Source organism: Miniopterus schreibersii, assembly GCF_964146895.1.
Source record: "Miniopterus schreibersii genome assembly, chromosome: 9".
NCBI lineage: Eukaryota > Metazoa > Chordata > Mammalia > Chiroptera > Miniopteridae > Miniopterus > Miniopterus schreibersii.
The window spans coordinates 65862499-65884429 of NC_138118.1; the positions used below are offsets into that span (position 1 = coordinate 65862499).

General features: G+C 36.9%; 1 protein-coding gene across 1 annotated transcript in view; it reads left to right on the forward strand.

Annotated features, from left to right (window-relative positions):
* Positions 1-21931, forward strand: part of SCIN (scinderin) — a 62706-nt gene that overhangs the window by 20762 nt on the left and 20013 nt on the right. Inside the window, exons 4-5 of the mRNA XM_081147311.1 lie at positions 3483-3632; positions 19599-19691. Of these exons, the coding sequence (XP_081003437.1) occupies positions 3483-3632; positions 19599-19691 (243 nt within the window). The remainder of the gene's footprint in view (positions 1-3482; positions 3633-19598; positions 19692-21931) is intronic.

Here is a 21931-nt window from a genome sequence, read left to right on the forward strand (position 1 = left end):
CAGATTCAGTGCAATCCTTATCAGAATACTAATATACCAATGGCATTTTTCATAGAACTAGAACAAATAATCCTGAAACTTATATGGCACCATAAAAAACAACAACAACTCTAATAGCCACAGCAATCTTGAGCAAGAACCAAGTTGGAAGTATCATGCTACCTGATATCAAACAATACTACAAAGCCATAGTAATTAGTACAACATGGTACTGGCGTAAAAACTGACACACAGACCAATGGAACAGAACAGAGAACCCAGAAATAAACCCACACCTATATAGTCAATTAAACAATGACAAAGGAGGCAAGAATATACAATGGGGTAAAGACAATCTATTCAGAATCTGGTGTTGGGAAAACTGGACAGATACAAGGAAAAAAAATGAAAGTAGGCCACTTCTTACACCCTATACAAGAAAAAACTCAAAATGGATTAAAGATTTAAATGTAAGACCCAAAATTGTAAAACTCTTAGAAGAAAATAGGCAGTAAATTCTTTGATGTTGCTCCTAGAAATACATTTTTCAAACTATATCTTCTTGTGACAACATGGATAGACTTAGAGGGTATTAAAGTAAGTGAAGTCAGAAAGAGAGAGACAAGCTCTGTATTATGGTTTCACCTATATGTGGAATCCAAAAATCAAAATGAATGAACAAATAAAACACAAACACTTAGAAATAGAACAAAATGATGGTTGACAGATGGGAGAGAGGTTGGGGTGCTGGATGAAAAAGTGAAGGCATTGAAAGTACAAATTGTTAGTTTCACAGTAGTCATGGGGATGTAAATTACAGCATAGGGAATATAGTCAATAATATTGTAATAACTATGTGTGAGGCCACAAGGGGTACTGGACTTATGGGGAGGAATCATGTTGAAAGTTATATAAATGTCTAACCACTATGCTACACACCTGAAACTAATATAATATTGAAAGTCAACTGTAATTGAAAAATAAAAAAATAATTTTTTTTAAAAAATCACCTTTTATTTCACTACCTGATTTTAACAGTCGATTAAGGCTGACTGATGATTGGGAATCATTTGTGTTCGCTCTTTGTAACTGCTAACCTGGGCATGGTGTTCAGATTGCCTCTAAATGTGAGCCCAGATGCCCAGATATAGAAAAAAGGGTAGAGAGGAAACATTAGAAATGCACAATTCTCTTAAAAACAGAAAGGAAATGTCCCTTGACTGTGCTGAGTAACTAAATCAAATTCAAGAGTAAAAGTGATTGCAAAGCATAGTCCTTTATTTTACGTCTTATAAAGGCTTATGTTGCTGAAACATATACTTTATTCTTGAGGAGGAATATGGAATAGATCCATCAGGACCGGGGGGGTGAGGGTGTCAGAGAGACTGTAGTGGGCCAATGTGGGTCCAAGTTGTGCCCCCAGGACCTGGGAGAGTGCCTGCCTCATTTTAGGAAAGTAGTAAACTATTTTTGAATAAAGAAATGACTCTGGACTAGAAATGTATTAAAATTAGAGAAAGGAGCCAACATCTTTGAATCTTGGGTGCTAAGTTATTTTGCTGTTATTAATTTATTTGCTCTTTTAAAAATTGCAAACATAAAGTCACGTAGCCAGAAAGTAGCCAAGGTCTGTCTCTTTCACACTTAACCACTATGCTAACCCCCTTTCCAGGACTGACTAGATGGAGTATATGTGAAAACTTTTGAAAACCAAATGTAGTGCAAATAAATTATCAGCAGTAATTATCTACATGTCAATTTATCCTGCTCATTTCCCCACATTCATTTTTCTATGTCCAACATCTAGCTCATATTAGACACCTAATAAATGTGAGTGACATTTTTTTATTTAAAAGGGAAAAACACCTTCTTAGATACTGTGAAACTGAAGGCTTTCTCTCTGCTTATACATGACCTTCCCTGTGTGTTAAAACTATGTTTAAAAATCTTTTTCTGAAAATGCAGAAATAAAGATTATGTTTTTGTTTCTACTTGATTAGAACTGTATTATTATATGGCTTTATTTTATTCTTGATAATATACCTTTGATAATTTTCTACATCAGTATTGAAACATTTTCCTCAATGTTTAACCACTTAAGTATAGTCTGTATCCATGTAATGGCATTTACATAGCCATCTTTCTATTGATGGAAAGTTTTTGTTTTATTTGTTTCCTTGGTTTTGTATCCCATGTTTGTCTATTATAGAATAGATTCTTAGGAGTGAAATTTTCTGATTCTAAAAGCACATATTTTGATATGATGCCAAACTGCCCTAAAAAAAAAAGCCTGTGTCAGTTTATACCACCCACATAGTATGTGATAATGCCCATCCCCACACCCCACCAGGCCCAGGTACTATTAAACTTCTCTTTCTTACTTTTGTTAAATCACATTCAGGGGAGAAAATGATACTTTATTTTAATTTTACATTTGTATCTGTGTAACTTCTGAGCACTGTATCCGAGTCTAAAATATATACAGGGTTTCCCTCCAAAATGTATGCACACTTTGAACAATTATTAATTCCAGTGAGTTAAATCTGAAAGGAAAGAAACATCAATTGAGCTATCAGCTGTAAAGTGTGTATACATTTTTTTGGGATAGCCTATATTTTAATATAAATGTCAGCTAATATAATCTATTTAATTTATAATATATCAAACAGTTCTGTTTCTGTTTTTCTAAATTGCTGTTGAAGTATAACTTTGATATTTAAGTATCTATTTTTCTGTTATAATTTATATAACTATTATTCTATTATTGAACATTTAATGTCTTTCTAATGCCTCACTAATACAATCACATGGCAATGAAAACCCTTGTATATGTGGGGTTTTTTCCTCTTTATGGATAGTTTATTAACAAATTTTGGATAGTGATATTACTGGGTCAAAGGTTTTAACACTTTTATGGCTCTTGATGAGAATTGTTTAATTGCCTTACAAAAGTGTTATATCAGTTTTTATAATCATCAAGAGCATATTACTATAAAATTCTTGACCACCATTCTGAAATATGGTAGACTTCCTATTTTAAATTACATAAGCTCTATAAGTTTACTTTTATAAATTGTACTTAGTGGATTATATATGCAAAAAATGGTGAGATATGTATTTATATTTTCCATGTTTAAAAAAATGCTTAATAATGCTAGCTGAGAGCAACAGAATACAAAATGAGGTATAAATTAAATATATGAAATCATATATAACTCAACAATAGATCATTTTAAAATATTTTTATTATTAAATTTATTGGAATAACATTGGTTAATAACATTATATAAATTTCAGATGCACAACTTTATAATAAAACACCTGTATATGCTCACCACCTGAAGTCTGGTCTTCTTCTGTGACCTTATTTTATTTTATTTTTTATACCTTTTGGTGTGTTTTTGTTTGTTTGTTTGTTTTTAGTTAATCACAATGTGTATTACAATAGGCCTGAATGTCCTCCACGTATTACTGGGGCCAAAAGATCTGCCTCTTTCTTTTAGGAAATTTACCAGTGGTGTGGTTCCTCATGCAACAAATACGAGCGTCTGAAGGCCAGCCAGGTTGCCATTGGCATTCGGGACAATGAAAGGAATGGAAGATCTCAACTAATTGTGGTCGAAGAAGGAAATGAACCTTCAGAGCTTTTAAAGGTATTTAAGTTGTTTTTGAAAGGTTACCATTCTTAAGTCATATGTATGGGGCAAGGTGTGCGTGAGTGTGCCTTAATTTTAACAAATCCCCTGCTTCTAAGGCCAAGGTCAAGTAGAGGAAATAGAGGTATCTAAGTCATGGCACTAGGACAGCAGAAGGTCAAGACCGGTTTCTCTCACCATTGGTATGACTATCAAAGAGAGCCTTGGCCCTACCTTCTGTGATATTTAAGGACAAATAGGTAATATTTTTGAGTTTGACTATAAAAATACATTTTGGAAGAAAAAATTGTTTATTCATTTAGGCTTCTTGACATTTTTAAAAAATACAGTGATTTTTAAAATTTTAAAGTGAACTATTATTTCATTAAAAGAATGAAATAAAGTCTTATATCAAGAGGTTAAGTACACCAATGTTTTCTACATATTTTAATAGTTTTAAACTAAGAATTATAGGCAAGACACTTATGATTTTAGTAGAGTTGTTAAATTAATTTGAAAATTGTCTTCATGGCTCTTTATTACCAATATCATTTGCTTAATCATTATACCAGTCTTGGGCATTTAGTTGTGGCTGATTTTTCTCCTTTAAGAAAACTGTAGTGAGTACCAGAGTGTATATTATATATATTATATATATTTCCTAAAGTAAGTTGATGAGTCAAAGGGTATGATCATAGTCAGGTATCTGGATACATGTTGATAAGCTGATTCCCATTTATACATTCAGCAAACATTTGTTACACTTCTTTGGTGAGCCAGGCCTAAATGTTTGCACCAAATGCTGCTTCCTTGCATAAGCCCCCAGTTTCCTCATTACATTCCCGTCAGGATGTAATGTTCTAAATCTTTTCTAATGTTCCTGCATTTAATAGTAGCAGATGGTATCTCTGGATTTTCATTTCTATAATTTCCTGGAATATTATGCAGTTTTGCCCAATGATTTTAGCCATTTACAATTTAAATTTTCTTAAAGACTATCTTGTAAACATATATTTTTTAAATTTTTTGATTTAGAGCAATGTAATGCATTACAGTTACCTGGTCCAATGATAGCTTTCATAATCCAGTGATTGAAAATTATATGAGATATTTGTATTGATTATAATGTCTTTAAACTTTATTACTTTAATAACTACCAAACACAGATTTTCTCATTAATGATGGTTTGGAAATAATTTTAATTCAGTGGGAAGATGCTCATGGTCTAATGCTAAGAGAAATGGCAGAATACAAAAGTTTATATACATTATAATCTTAATATATGTTTATATTATAGCTATATATCCATATATATGTATATGTTTAAAAGAAATATGATGAAATATTACCAATATTATCTTTGACTTTTTTCCAGATATGTTTGCTTGATATTTTCTTCATTTGTCCTTGTATTTTCAAACTTATAATAGATGTATATTCCTTTTATAATCAGAAAAAAAAAGGCTATCTAAAAAAATAAAATTAAGGAAGACTTAACTGGGTTTTCAATAATCAGAATAACATTGCTAATAATTTAGACCATGAAAACTATTCAAAACAAATTATCGATCTTTAATATTTTTAAAGCCTCTGCCCTAGACATGTGATCATCATTTAAGTCTTCTAATTCTCATATTTGGAAGCAAAAATCTATAAATAAGATAGTTTTTTTGTTGTTGTTCGTTTTTGTTAATCTTCACCTGAGAATATTTTTTCCCCATTGCTTTTCCAAGAGAGCAGGAGGGAGGGAGGGTGGAGAAGACAAAGAGAAACATCGATGTGAAAGAGACACATCGACTGGTTGCCACCCGCACATGCCTGATCCAGGGCGGGGAGCGAACCCACAACCGAGATACGTGCCCTTGAGCGGGAATCCAACCCATGACTTTAGGTGTGCAGGCCAATGCTCTAACCACTGAGCAAACAAGCTGGGGCAATAATGTCTTTTTACTTGATTGTAACCTTTTGTTTCAATAGTTTCCAAGCTTTTCTTTGATAGAAATAGACCCAGGAGCAGGATTTGTCCTTTAGAGTGTTGCCTTAACTCACAGACTAAACTCTTCCATGGTCATCTTGGGTCCTGAGCTAGTCCCTTAACTCTCAGTCTCTGGTTCCTCTTTTGTAAAATGAGGGGTTAGACAAAGTGGCTCCTATGGTCACTTTTAGCTTCAAGGACCTGTGATTCTATCTTATCTCTTATCTCTTATCTCTTAAATATCTGTGTTTCGGTCCAATCATTTATAGTCTGTTCCAGGAAATGAAGCCCTGAGGCTGACGGCCTTAAAATAAATGTATATGTACATTTGGTGTCCTTGCTTACTGGACTTCATTCAAAGTTCTGAGAATGAAAAACTTTAAACCACCAATTAATATATTATACTGTTAAAATAAGAAAATGCAAACCTGAAGAAAAATCTGTGTAAAATGTAACTTTGATTATAAATGTTAATGATAAGGATAAGGGAGATGCTGCTTAATATAAAATGCATGTCTATATTTTAGGATATTTTAATTTTTTGGTGTTTAAAGACATCCTAGAAAGCACCTACTTTGTTTCCACTCTATATGTTCATTATATCCTGCATTATATTTGGCAGATCTCACTCATACAATGAACTGAATTTTCAGTGAAAGTCTTCTTTTATTTTTTTTTCTTAAAAAAGCATTCAGTGGGCTTGTTGTTTTTGTAAGTATTGTTCTGTATCCTGATCACAGCGTTTAGGAGTTGGTTGAATTAATTATGCACCTGTGATAAACTAGTTTGTTTAGGCTTTCTAAATTGCATCTACCTATAACTATAGAGTTCAAAGAGGTCATGGACTTGGTTGGGGGGGGAAATCACAATTTCATTTCACTAACTTTGTAATAAAAATTTTCTCCAGTTGTGAATTTAGTCAACAAAGCAAAGTAGCATGAGCAGTACCTGTGACTTTTCATATCATATTATTGTTACTGCGGATAAGCTCAAAATATCATTTACATTAATCACTACTTGGTAATTATGATAGTTATTAGGCCTGCTGTTCAATAATGGTATTTAATGAGTTAATGAAGAAGCTCATATATTACTTTATTACATTTGTTTTAAAATATATTTTGATATTTTGAGAGTTGTATTCCAATAATATCTATATCTATTGTAATACTTTGTATTTTATTTTACACATTTAAAAAATATTTTTCTTAGAAGGAGTTCATTGGCTTCAAAAGTGGCCCAAACTGGTCCATCACACACACACAAAAGGTTACCTTGTTTAAGATAATGGAATGCTATTTCTTTTTCTGGAACTAACATAACTGAAACTAATTGCTAAAAAAAGATTCTAAAAATCTTTCAAAATATCTTATGAAATTGACTTTTTAAGTGCCTCATTTTTAATGAGAATCTTTTAAAATTATTTTTCTTCAAAAATTTTATAAGTTTAAATATGACTGTTAATAATGGCTTGAAATCCAGGACTTGTCAGCCAGTTAAATGACCCTGTTATCATTACTCCATATTTGATACTGAATTTTTAAAACATGTTTTTCTAATACATTAGCATGCTCAACATTTAAAATACTGAAAACTAATTTTCTGAGAACTTTTTAAAAATTGATCTTTATTTTGAGGTATTTCAGCTATTTATTGATCACAATATTATTTTCACATAATTTTAATATGATTTATCTTTCGGATGATCATAAATTTTTCTTTCAAACCAAAGCACTTTGGAGACTCATATGGACACAACCAGACAGGACGTGAAGAAGTGTATCGACAAGACCATCTGGGGAAACAGGATGTGTGGTCAGCCTCTTATCTGTATCTTTAGTAACCTTTAAAAGCTCATATGACTAAATATAAAAAGAATCCAGTAAATGGAGCTAACAAAAGCCTGTAACTAAAGTCACATTTTACTGTGTTCTTATTTTCTCTTCACTCTAAACATATTTACCATGAAAAGCTTCCTATAATTACGTAAAGCTTTTCTCTTGGTCTTTCTTTTTATATTTAAAATAAATAGCCAATGAATGTGAAAGAAAATTAAATATCTCACAAGCCCTAAGGTCCCAAACTTTAAAAAAAACAACACAACCTTTATTGATTTCAGAAAGAGGAAGGGAGAGGGAGAGAGAGAGATAGAAACACCAATGATGAGAGAGTCATTGATCGGCTGCCTCCTGCACGCCCCTGACCAGGGATGGAGCCCGCAACCCGGGCATGTGCCCTGACCGGGAATCGAACCCTGATCTCCTGGATCCTAGGCCGACGCTCTACTGCTGTGTGATGCCTGGCCAGGCTCATTGTGGTTTTAATTTTTGTATCTCTGGCGATTAGTGATGTTGAGCATCTTTTCACGTGTCTACTGGCCATCTGTATGTCCTCGTTGGAGAAGAGTCTATTCAGGTCCTTTGCCTTTTTAATTGGATTGTTTTTTTGGTGGTGAGTTTTGTAAGTTCTTTCTAAATTATGGATATTAACCCCTTATCAGATCTATCATTGGAAAATATGTTCTCCTATTCAATGGGTTGTCTTTTCATTTTGTTGATGGTTTCTTTGCAGTGCAGAAAGTTTTTAGTTTGATGTAGTCCCATTTGTTTGTGGTTTTTTTTTTGTTTCCCTTTGCCGAGGCTACGTATCGGAAAAAATATCGGTACGAAAAATGTCTGAGATTTTACTGCCTTTGCTTTCTTTTAGGATTTTTATGGTTTCGAACCTAACATTTAATTTTTTAACCCATTTTTAGTTTATTCTTGTGTAGGGTGTAAGAATGTGGTCTAGTTTCATTTTTTTGCATCTATCTGTCCAATTTTCCTAACACCATTTATTGAATAGACTATCATTAGCCCATTGTATGCTCTTGCCTCCTTTGTCACACATTAATTGACCATAAAGGCGTGGGTTGATTTCTGGGCTCTCTATTCTGTTCTATTAATCTATATGGCTGTTTTTATGCTAGTACCATGCTAGTATAGTTTGATATCAGGTAGCGTGATTCCTCCAACTTTGTTCTTCTTTCTCAGGATTACTGTGGCTATTGGGGGACTTTTGTGTTTTCATATAAATTTTTAGAATATTTGTTCTAGTTCTGTAAAATATACCCTTGGTATTCTGATAGGAATTATGCTGAATCTATAGATTGCTTTGGGTGGTATGGACATTTTAATCATGTTAATTCTTCCTATCCATGAACATGGCATATGCTTCCATTTATTTGTATCTTCTTCAGTTTCTTTCGTGTCTTATAATTTTCCAAGTACAGGTAGACTGGAGGTTCTGGGTAGTAACACCAAGGAACACCCATCAACCAATGAGGGATAGGAGTGACCGGCTAACTCCTGCAGCCACTTTAGTGGGCAGATTCTGAAGTGTGTCCCATACAGTTTCTCAGAGGGCACCCCTGGGGTTAAGTCCCAGTTGCCTGCAGCAGTAAATAACATATTAACAAACTACTGCTTCATTTTTCTCCTACCTGGTTCTTCCAGAATCATCTCCCAAATAACAGCCTGCCCCAAGTCCCTGTCTCAGGTTTGGCTTTTGGAGGAACACAAACCAAGACAGGGAATGATAAAAGCATCCACTTCATGGGGCTGTTGTAAGAATTCAATTAGCCCGTCCTTGTAAAGCCCAGAGAAGAATGCCGGTCACATGGTCAGCACTGGATGCTCGCCATGCTGGTGCTTGTTACTCCCTCTGCTGCAAATAAAATCCATGACAAGTTGTTTCTTAGATTATGGGATTTCTGTGTTAATGATAAGAAGCACTTGTATCATGTAAACAAAAATGCAAACAAAAAGTGTAAGAAATGAACAGAAAGTTCAGCCTACCTGTGACCCATCTGCTCTTGCCCTTGCAGAGCCCAACAAAATGAAATTATGCCATCGCCTAGCAAGGGAGCCCCGCGACAGTGACTATCACAGCAACCGATATTCAGTGGCGGTGCGTTTGCCACCTGCTTCAACACAGATTTCAATCAACGTATTTGTCTTTTCCAGATGTACTCTATCAGGCTTTATTAAGTTTTATTTTCAGTTCTGGTTTGCTTTATTAGTTGCCACTCACTGCAACAGAGCACTGATATTTGGTTTCTCAGTTCTGCATGGTATAGGGCTTCATTTCCCAGTATATTTGTATGGCTTTTTGTTTGTTTGTTTCCATTCAGATACTAATATATTTTCTTTTTAACAGTATGCTAGTACCTTTTTCCTTATTAGTAGACTGTTATGGAATATCCAGAATTGTTTTACATGAAGAATATACCCTATTTACATGAACAAACTGTGCTTTCCTGACAGTCACTTTAAAATTGGTTTTGTAAATAAATAAGTATACATGTATACAGGGTGTTCCAAAAAATGTATGCACATTTTAACAGCTGATAGCTCAGTTTTGAAAATGAAATGTATGTTAATAAACACTGCCTTTCTAATTATTGAAAGTGTGTGTATACATTTTGGGGGACACCCTATGTGTGTGTGTGTGTGTGTGTATACATATATATACACACACACACACACATACACAGATTATGTATACACACTTAACAGCTGATAGCTCAACTGATGTTTCTTTCTTTTCAGAATCCCATTGGAATTAATAATTATTCAAAGTGTGTATACATTTTTTGAGACTCTCTCCCTCTCTCTCTCTCTCTCTCTCTCTCTCTCTCTCTATATATATATATATATATATATATATATATATATATCCAAAGCATTGTAACTGTAAAATTGTGATGCACCAGATACCCTTACAAACATAATACCACTTTTTTCATTTGCCCAAGAACGGTCAATGTAACCGAACTCCACTACACTGTGATTCTTGACTCTGAAAAAACAGGACTCAGAAACATCATCCAGATGGCCTCTATTTTTAAAAGTTCTTTCCAACATATGAACACATTTCCTCCCAATATTAAACAAATATCAATTACAAAATCAATACTAAGGAATTTTGAGTTGTTGACTCTTGAAGAGTTAACCTTTTAATATCTGGGCTGGGCTAATTCTTAGCAGAAGATGTACAAGTAATCTGATACAAAATGACTATTACTGTTAGTTATTATTTTGCATTATCAAAACTAACTTACACAGTGAATGTCAAAGAATCGATGAATTGTAGAGAATCAATGAATTGTAGAGAATCAATCCATGAATTGATTATCTGAGTTTGGCTAATTCTCAGCACAGGGGGTAAGAAGAAAGTGACCTAAACTGCTGAAATAAAATACAGTCTTAACATTCGATTTTTTAAAATTATATATTACCACTAATATTATAATAAACATGAGGGGCAATATAAATAGAGAGATTAGAAACCTACATTCTAGTTTAATATTTATGTTGGTTTATCAACTCAGATATAGACTTTGTAGGAGCAAAGATCCACCCTTCCCTACCGTCCATCTGTCTTAGAACTGGATTATCCTATTTGCAGGTCCTGTCACTATTCCCTCACCCCAGCTGCAAACTAAAAGAAGAGCACCTCATTCAGACGTGATTGCCAAGTGGTGTTCATTTGGACTGATCATATAAAAGTGACACCTTATCAGCAAGGTCGCAGTCTTCATGTTGAACTTTGGTGTGACGAAATGATAGACTGCTTGAAATATTATTTTATTGCAGAAATATATTAACTATATGGTTAATATGTTTCTTAGCTTTCTTCAGAATATTTGAACTTCCCCCACTGGATGAACTGGTGAGGAACAAAATAGATATCTGAATTAAATACTTGAAATCCAAACAAAAAATTCATTAACATAAACAACAAATGAATGGTGCTTGAACAGGGCCTGGCACGTTGTAAGCTATCAGTCAATGGTAGAAACAGCTAGAGCGATGGTAGTGCTCTTGAAAGCACTGTAACCTCGCAGCCTGCGCTGTTTGTCACTGTGATTCTTTGGGTGTGGGGTGTATGCTAAGTATCACTGCCTTAAAGTAGGATGAAGAAACTAATTTAATGACCATGCAACAGAGAGAAGAAAAGGAAATATTTTGGAGCCTTTTAACTTAAAATTTAAAATCTTTTGAATGGTAAAGCCGTAAATGGACTTCTTCCTCTGTGGCTCTCATAATAACTTTATTTCAATCAGATAGCAGCTACTGATGAAAATTTCCAATATGCCGGATACCGTGTTACACGAATAGGAAATTTAAAAATATTTAACACACTGTTGAATTTCCCAAGAACTTACAAAAAGACACTGGAAAATAAAGGAGAGAGAAATAGGAGAGCTAACACTAAAGGAAGTATGCCTTTCTGACAAAATGGTTTCTGTTGTCTCCTAGCATTAAAGTGTTTACTGTGTCTGTTGACCAAGTTAATATCTCAGGCAACTCAAATTTCCATCCTTACAAAGTAGAGAGTTGTGACTAACAATGAATTAAATAAGAGGACAACAGAAAATAGTTTGATAAGTGATTTTGTGTGTGTGTGTATGTGTATTATAAACCCACAAAATAACTTTATGTCCTACATTTAAGGAGCTCAAATTTGCTTCCTGATGCTAAAAAGCAAAGTGGTTTTTAACTTTTATTATTTTCCTATAAGTCTTTAGATACTTTAAAAATACTATAGATTCATTCTTCCAAAATGGTAAAGAGGGGGATTTTCAGAACAGCTCTCATTTCCGTTATTGTCATTTCTTTAGCTCATTTGATAGTATTCTACAAAGGGGATTGATTGATTTAATCAAAGATCATCCCCAGAAAATAAAGCTTCTCCCACTCTCTATAGAATCATTTTCCAGTGATCATGCTTGATTTAAATACATAATAATTTTTTAGTTGAAATATTAAAATATAATTCCATGTAAATCAAGTAAACCCACACCCAACTTCATACTCAATGGGCAAAACTACAAGCATTTCCCTTAAGATCAGTTAATGCCATCAGACAAGAGCAGGATGCTTTGACCTTGAAGAAATCATCTGCAGATGACCTCTGTGGTAGACAGAGGGGAGATGGGCATAGTGCCAATAGCAGCTACCCACCCTCCCCTTACAGATGCAGAAAGTGAGCCCTAGAGAGGCTGTGCAACTTCCCCGGGGGGATGGGGATGGTTGATGTGTGATTCACACCCAGGCAGTCTTCATTCAGCGTGTGTAATCTCAAACTACAGAGAGACGGGGATCCCAGCTGCTGCGAAGTTATTTTATAACTTCCAAAATTTTGCCAACATTTTGACAATCATTCATAAGTAATAGCTTTAGTAGCATAATATTTGTGCCCAGTGGACCAGCCTTATCCCAACCCTTTGTTTTGTATTTCTCATTGTGAGCATTCAACCTTTTAGCAAACACCATGGAGGCATTGGGTACAGGTAATTGGGGTAGACATTTTCTTAGAAAGAAAATATGTTCTCTTTTAAATTTTTATTTTTCTATTATAGTTTACTTTCAATAGTATTCTGTATTGGTTTCAGGTGTACAGCACAGTGGCTAGGCAATCATATACTTTACAAAGTATCCCCCCTACCCGCTGGCACCATACATAGTTATCGCAATATAATTGACTATAGAAAATACATTCTTTTAATATAAGTGCAAAAGGTATGCAGATATTTTTCAAGTACTCCAGAGTTCATAAAGTCCATTTTGAGTTTGCTCAATTAAATTTTGGTGCTTGGAAATTTTCTGAATTACGTAGATGAAGAAGAAATTTTCACAACTCTCTTGCCATAAAACTTGGTCTCATCTGTTTAAACATTGTATGTAAATCAGGCTTGTTTACCACTCCCTCCAGGGGTAGAAGGAGTTGGGTGAAATAAACGTGTGTGAGTGTGAGTGTGTGTACGTGGTGATGAGAGGCAATAAAAACTCCTCCTACATGGTTACCTCGCCTTCTCATGACAGCCGTGCTCCGTGTAGCTCTTTGTGTTCCTGTTGGCCTCAACGGAGGAAACTGGGAAAGAAAAGCAGGTTTTCCTTCCCCATTCCTCCCCTCATTCAGCTTAGAGTAGTTTTTCCTCCGGTGATCTTTAAAGTTGAAGGTGAACAGTCAGTTACTGCGGGAGAAAGCACAGAGGCGTGATGCAGGGAGGCCGCCTTGGGAGGCGGGGGGTCGTCTTCTGTGGACCTGATGCTCGAAACATCTCTGAATTTGGGGAGCCTTACCACAGCCTTTTTCCGTGTGTTTGAGGTTTGAAGTAAATGACACCCGCCTTGCCGCTCCTCCTACCTGCCCATGTGTCATAACTGGTAGATGCTGCTAAACTTTCTCGCTAAGTTTGGAAGGAAGCTCAGTCTTTCCCTGCAGCCTGCTCAGCAGCCAGCTCTGCCTGCGCCGGGCCTGAGCCAGGACAGGTGCAGCCGGGGAGCGTCCCCGCAGCGAGGTCTGCGTGCCGAGCGCAGGGACCGCACTGACCTGTGAACCATTACAGCCCCAGGCCCTTCTCCCGCTGCTGGTAAATCCTAGGCCCTGCACCATAAACCTCACACAGCTGGCATATCCCGCCTCACCCAGATAAGGTCAGACTACAACATTAAATGGGGAGATAGGGTTGAAACACGTGAGAGGATCAGAGCCTTAGTCATATAACCAAGGACTATGGAATTATTGTGGAGAAACTCTAAAGAAGGGGAGAGATTACTGTATCTGTTCTTCCTGTTCAGCATCATCAGCTATAAACAGTTTATATTCTAGGCTTTGCTTCCAGAAGGATACATAGATCTGTCTTCAACTTAAGAGTTTTAAATCTAAAACACAAGGCTTTGACAAGGGTTCACTGTCAAGACAGACAGACAAGTTGATGACATTAGATGAAGACATGAACAGATATTCAGCAAGTGCAGGTCAATAGGGAGGTGTGTGACGAGAAGTTTAATGGTACAGTTATGAAAAGAACAGAGCAGCGATAGGCAGAGCATCTCAAGGAGACAGAATGAGCCTTTTGACCGAAGCGGGATTTGACTCGAGACGCAAGATCTAAATTTTGTGGAGTTTTCACCATGTTCCAGGTATAGTGACAATCGCGTCACATATATTATTTCACTTACCCGTGTACAATTGTGAGCGGGTGCTTGCTTCAGTGGCAGCACATATGCTGGCGTAATTGTGAGTGGAATTCATTGTTATACCATTTTAAATGTGGGAACAAGGTCAGAGAGTCATGCAGTGTGGGTCCATCTAGCCCAGATTGCCCGAGCCTACCAAACGAAGGGATTGCCCAAAAGATGAGGGCAGATGCTCATTGTGAAGTATAGAAATTAGGAATCCCAAAGGCAAAAGGTGGAAGTGTCCATTCCAACGCTGATCAGGTAGAAACGTTCAAATGGGTATGAGGTCTTACAGAAGAAGAGTTAATGAGCCCCAGAAAAGGCAGATGGCCTAAAATCTTTACCTGAGATTTGCTCCAGGGCAGCTTCCAGGCCACCAGCCCATGATAATTCGTCCAGGTGAGAAGTTCCCTGAGAAGCTATGTGGACATCAGAAATGCTTGGCACACCTGTCCTGGTGGCTCAGGTAAACCAGGTTAAAACAAAGCCGATACTACTGAACACTTGGATTTATCACTGAACCAGGGCCAGAGGGCTTTTGAAAGACAATGCCAGGCTTCAGTCAGAATCTCGGGCTCAGATCCAGACTTTTGCATTCTTTACTCCCTAGATGGCTCTGATATGCAGCCGGTGGGGACAACTGTTCTAGCTGGATAAGTTGGCATTCTGGCTTATGTATTTTAATAATTTGTGAGCTAGCTATCCATGTTATAGTAACTTGTAAGTTAGCTTTCCATATGCTAGTAACTTGTGAATTAGCTTCCCATATAATAAATAGTAATTTGTGAGTTAACTTCCTTGTGAGTTGTCCCCTCTAAATCTGATCTCTAGTATGTTGATGTTACAGTAACACTGAGCCTCAGACCTGCATCAGGTGACTTCCCCAAGGCCACCGCATTACCCAAGTTCTGTAGAGCTACACCGTCAGCTATAGCATATGGCTAAGTTCTGATTTAAATTGACTACATTAAAATGTAAAATTTAGTTATTTGATCACACTAGCCACATTTCATGTACTGCTGGCTACCTGTAGTAGGAGCCCAGAAGACCCTCTGTGTCAGTTGTTTTTAGGACTCGATAGCAACTTAGATAGCTAGTGACTGTCATATTGGATAGCACAGATGTGGAATACTTCAATTAGAGAAAATTCTATTAGACAGCCCTGGCCAGGTAACTAAATGGCCAAATCTCTCTTGCAGGCATCCAATTCACCTTGTCTTTTTATCTAAACATACATTTCCCATGGTTTCTCTCAGTGTAAAATGCCTTTGCCCACTGTTTGATATGTTACACTACCCTTTACTTGATATGCGGATAAGGGGATGGAGGTGCTTTAGGGGCAGGGGAGCACATCACTGAGAGAGCAGGAGAGCAAGTGTCGGGATCTCAACTCCAGATTAGGGGGAGCTGGCTCAATGAGGTCACAGCTTTCCTCAGAATTGCCTATGCTTTTATCTCTGTTAGCAAATATTTTATCTTCCTTATTAGCAAATATTTACCTGCCTTGAGGCAAATAAACACACCCCAACAAGACTATTCTTCCCTTTTACAATTTATTTCTTTTTACCATATGCTTGCAAACTACTGACTTATTTATTTATTTATTTTTTGCAGTTAGGGAAAGGAAATAAGACAAGAACTACTGAGTAGTTAAAATGTTAGCTTGCAGAACCCAAGCGCTTGCTTTGTTTTTAGTGAAAACAGAAGCAGGGTTCCCACTAACATAGTGAAGATAAGGCGATGCCTCGTTCTCAACAGAGAGCAGTGGAAGCTGGGGGCCTTACAGGGACGAAATGACACGTGTCCGAAGCTCCTGATATATTGTGTGGCTCATAGTAGACATTCAGTAAGTGCTATAATTGTGCTGCTTATGATTAGCTAAGCCAACCAAAGAATAATTGCTCAGATGTGCTTCTGCCAGCCCCAGCCGACCTGGGCAGAAGTCCCAGGCAGCACCAGGTGAGGCCCTGGGGGAGGAAAGGGCGAGGCTCCCACAGGGAACTCCGAGAACCTCAGCCTGGCTGGAGACGGTGCTTAGTGGGGATGCTGAGAAGCGCTGCAGGGAGGGTAACAGCCAGCCTCTGGGGGGCGGGGGGGGGGAGCTTTGGGTGCCAGACCCCGAGTTTTGCTCTGTCAGTAAGCATTCTGTTGAGAACGATCCGGAGTGCAGGTCCCTGGGCTTCACCCCAACCTGTTACTTAATAGCTGGCAGTTGGGAATCTGTATTTTATCATCTTACCCAGATGCTGCCTGAAGACTGAGCTTTAAGAACTACTGCTCCAGATATAAATCTTAATTTACAGTCATATTCATGAAATGTGGGAGTAAAGTGAAATCGGGGGCTTTCCGGCCAGTGTCTAGAGTAGATGAAAAGATGAGGGGAGACTGAGGCAGAAGGGAGTTGACTACGGTAGGGACTTCACGAGGGTGGGAATTAAGGAATGAAAGAAATCAGTGACTCCAAACATTATAAAAAAGAAGTAGAATTTAATGACTAAGTGGGTAGGAGATTCAAAGGAGAAGCAGCAATCATTCTAAACTGCCATGAGTTTCAGTTCAGGTGGATAGGAGACTGGGGATTCACAGAGGGTGAGCTGAGAATGGTCAGTTTTGTGGAAAGACCCGTTCAGTTTGGAGCCTGCTAGAAGATGGTGATACTTTCAAAAGGAAACTTACAGAAAATCATTAACGGAAAGCGGGGCTCCAAGCTTGAGTGACAAGTCTTAGCCAGAACAACAGATGGAATTTTTATGACACGTCCTCAGATAAGGCTTCTCTGTTTCCTTTCCTCTTTAAGTTGTCACAATATTATTTCCTTCACAAAGGATTACATGAGCCACATGCTGATCACTTAAGAAACCTGGACAGTACTATGCTAAGTGAAATAAGCCAGTCAGAGAAAGACAAGTACCACATGATCTCACTTGTATGTAGAATCTAATGAACGTAATAAACTGATGAACAAAATAGATCCAGAGACATAGGACCATGGAACAGACTGAGGGGTCTCAGAGGGAAGGCGGGGGTGGGTGGGGAGAGATTAACCTAAGAACTTATATGCATCTATGCATAACCCATGGACCCAGACAGTAGTGTGGAGAAGGCCTGGGGGAGGGGGCGGATGCTCAGTGGAGGGGAAAAAGGGGACATCTGTCATACTTTCAAAAATAAAAATAAATTTAAAAATAGAAAGGAAAAGAAACCTTAAATAAGTGTTTTCAGTTTAGGCTTTATCCTACCAGAGGGAAGGAAAAAGGAAAGTTGTATTTACAGTTTCTTTCAAAGATCAAAATGTACAGCATAGTTGATAAAATGAGCATGTTTCATTTTCCTCTTTCTAGGCAGGATATAAAGTCCTTAAGGGCTGGGCAAGGTGGTGGAAACTCGTTTGTTTACCCTATTGAGGTTTTTGGTAAATACTTAGTTGTTGAACAGACTCTTAAAATGATCCTTAGGGATACCTGACGGCCTCCCCCCTCCCCCCACTCCCCATGGAGTTTAGCCTGTTTCTGGTAAATCCCTTGGGTTCAATTCCCAACTATGCTGCAGTCCTTTAAAAGGCTAATTAAGATCCCGGCTAATCTGGGCATTGCCTGGAAATTAAAAGTTAGAGGATGCCCCAAGTCTCTGACTCTCTTGGCCCCTGGGAGACTTACTGGTATTAGCTATGGTCTTAACACCGACTGTTGACCCCAAACTCTACTCTCTGAGCTGGAATGGAGTTACCTAAGGGTATGTGAGGAGGCCTGTCACCGCTCTTCAAAGACATGCATACTTCTACCAAAGTAAAAAAAAAGCTTTTAATTGCAAGTGCTTTAATTTTTCTGTTGATCCTACTTTTAGCCAAGAAGAAAAACTCTATTATAGTAATTTAGGGTGTACAATAATTAAAGTATTTTGTTATCATTGTATAAACAAAAAGATGGGCTTGTTCCCCGAGGAAATCAGTTCTTTGGTGTATTTCTGAACTCGAGGCTGTGCTTGTATCCTGCAAGGGTTAGAATTTGTATAATTTTTATTGTTTTCTGACATTCAGCAGCCTGTATTTCACACAACGCATTGTGAGGAATACCGAACCTGGAACATTACGCAAGGAATTTCGTTGTATATTAAATATTTGTTAAATCTAAAGGAATACCTTTTTTGCATGTTCTAAACTTAAATTTATTTATATCTATGTTGTGATAAAAATCACGTTGTTTAGGATAAATTTACACTTTATTCTTGTCCTTAACATTCTATGATATTTGTATCAGTAAATTAAGATGCTTTATAGATATTTGTGTGTGTGTGTGTGTGTGTGTGTGATGAGAGTGTACAGAAATTCAAAGCAGATTTAAGTGTACTTTCTACTAAGTGGTTTACTTGAGCTTTTGACTAGCATCATATATGCAACAGTAAATAAATACATTCATTTGTTCATTTGACAACTACTTATTGAACATCTACTATGCCCAGGCACTGTTCTAAGTGCCAAGGATAGTGTAGAAAATGAAGCATGATATGGTCGTCAAGAACTTACACTTTAGCCTATAATCCGTCAATAATGTTAATAGTACCTTACCCTCAAATAGTTATTTAATCCAAGTCTTTGTAATAATAAATGAATTAAACCTATAGATTGCTTCTTCAAGAAGCAGAAGTCACAGAAGAAATTCTGTTGCAGAACTAAACTTAGAACTCACATTTCAATTAATTTCTGCTAATTTTCAATAATATGGATACCTAAGCTTCTAAATTTGGGATTTTACTTTCTTGGAAGTTCCCATCACCAACAAACTCAGTGTTTACTTAATGCCATTGATTGATTTGACCCCTAGGAAAAGGCCAACATAGTATGATTGCTGAGAAACATTTGAGCCTGGTCATTTTAATTGCACATATTTTATAATCCATGTCTTTAGAATTGCTACGTGGTTTCCTTTTTTTTTTTTTTTTGTTAACTCTACATTCTTTAATGAGAGGTCTTTATCTTTTATCTGTTCATTTTTTTTGCAGGTTTTAGGAAAAAAGCCGGAGCTTAGTCATGGATATGACGATGACGACACCATAGCAGACATAACCAACCGGAAAATGGCTAAGCTCTACATGGTGAGTTCCCTTAGCTCTGCTGTTCTCACTGGGCTGGGTGCAGCAGGGAGGCCTGTGCTGGGAGGCATCTTTGCTACAGTTGATAGTCTCTTCATTGCCCTCAAAGAGAAATGTGTAGGTAAAACCTATTGTTTGCTCTAGCATGTTTATTAAAATTTCTCTTGTCATTGCTTTTTGTTATTTTATTGAAAACAACAAATAAGTGAACTTAGTGCTGTAAAAATAAAATTATACACTGTTGCTGTACTAGTTTGCAGCAGGGTGTTTTGATATAGTACGTGTAATAAGATGTTTCCTTCATGGAGTGAAAATATTTTGTAAGCTTTTTCTTATAAACTCTTGATAAGCTATAAAGTTTTCACTTTATTTTAAATGTCCTGTTGAGCCATAGTGAAGGCTTTCTTTGTTACAGGAGGGCAAAGCTATCAAATCAAACAGCTGGAAGGAAACAGGGTGAAAATGGGCCTGTCCTGGCAACTCACAGACCCAGTTTCATGTCACTTCTGTGGGGAATGACTAGCTGGGTGACCTTGGGGAAGACGTGACCATTCTGGGTCTTTGTTTTCTTACCTGGGGGGGGGGGGAGGAGGAGGGAGTGAGGGAGAGAGAGATATTACATTAGAAGATAACTCAGTTCCTTCCAACTATAATTTTATGATTTTATTGCTGGTGAGGGTAACAAAACCCACAAGATATACCAGTTGAGGAAACTGCTCAAACGGGATCATTCAAGTTCCAAACTCCCTAAACATATGATTTGGAGCAGACTCTCATCTCCTTGCAGAACTGAATAGTGTTCTCATCTATTATAGGAAGGAGTTATATTTGTTGCTCTTTAAGTGACCTTCTAGCTCAGAACCACTGACTTCAAATGAAGGTCAGCTTGCTAACTTGTGCAGCATAACTTCCTTTTTGTAAAGGGGAGGTGGGTTGCTTTCCTTCTAGATGGCAAAGGAAAATGTAATTACCTCTTCTGTTAAATACACTGATCATTTTAATATAAGTCATATAGAAATATCTAAAGATTTTGTGGCTGGTTATTTTTTTCATTACTGTTTCTAAATTCATTTTCAGCAGCTGAAAAAATATCTTAGGTGTCTCATCATCAAATAAAACTATTCTCCCTCTTGGACAGCATTATGGACTGAAGAAATATTTTGCAATATGAACACGTTAATCCTGAACCATCTCTCCCTCTAGTGGACGTATCATGTATCGCACGCATCTAAAGTACAAAGTCCACTTGAAAATACTTTAATTTGGGATTGCTGAACAAAGCAGGGAAGCAGAGTCACCTAATGGCAGTTTTTAAACCTACAGAATTTAAGCGCCACCATGGTGCTGCAAAATTCTGCCACTGAGCTAGGGAGGGCCCTGGAATCTGCATGTTTATCAAGTACCCAGACGATTACATTGTAGCCTACAAGATGCCCTTTAAAAACCAGTGACTTCCAACCTGAGCATTAATATCACTTCCAATTAAGTCCACCCCCAACTCTAAAAAAAAAAAAAAAAGTTTTGTTTCCAAACTTCAAGTATCAAATAAATAAAAATCAATTTGTGGCAGAGGAAATTTATTTTGGTAATTTATACAAAGTATACTTAAATTACGGGACCTATATTGGAAAAAACCCCCACTATAAACTGTAATGTAGCAATGCCTTCCTTAACACCATACCTGGCATGTGGTAGACAGTAAGCAAATGTTGACTGATTGACTATTAAAGCTTCACCTTTTTGTGTGTGCACAATGACTATAAGATTATTTTCTATCTGAGAAGGTTGCTGTAAAAATTAAGAAATAGTCATGTAGCGTTCACAGCATGGTGCCTAGTAGATGAGAATCACAACGAAACAGCTATTATCATCACTATTATTTTCTGATGTTTTAGACACAGTATCAAATCTTAACTTATTATTATTATTTTTTTTTTTACAGAAGAAGGGAGAGAGAGAGAGAGAGAGAAACATCAATGATGACAGAGTCATTGATCGGCTGCCTCCTGCATGCCCCCTGCTGGGGATCGAGCCCGCAACCCCGGCATGTGCCCTGACCGGGAATCAAACGGTGACCTCCTGGTTCATGGGTTGACGCTCAACCACTGAGCCACAGTGGCTGAGCAAAACTTAATTTTTTGTTCTTAGTTCTTATACTCTAAAGAACTTTTGAAACTCCTTTTAAGGCGTAATTGACCTCATGGATTTTGTTTGTTTTGTTTGAAACAACTTTAAGATTTAAT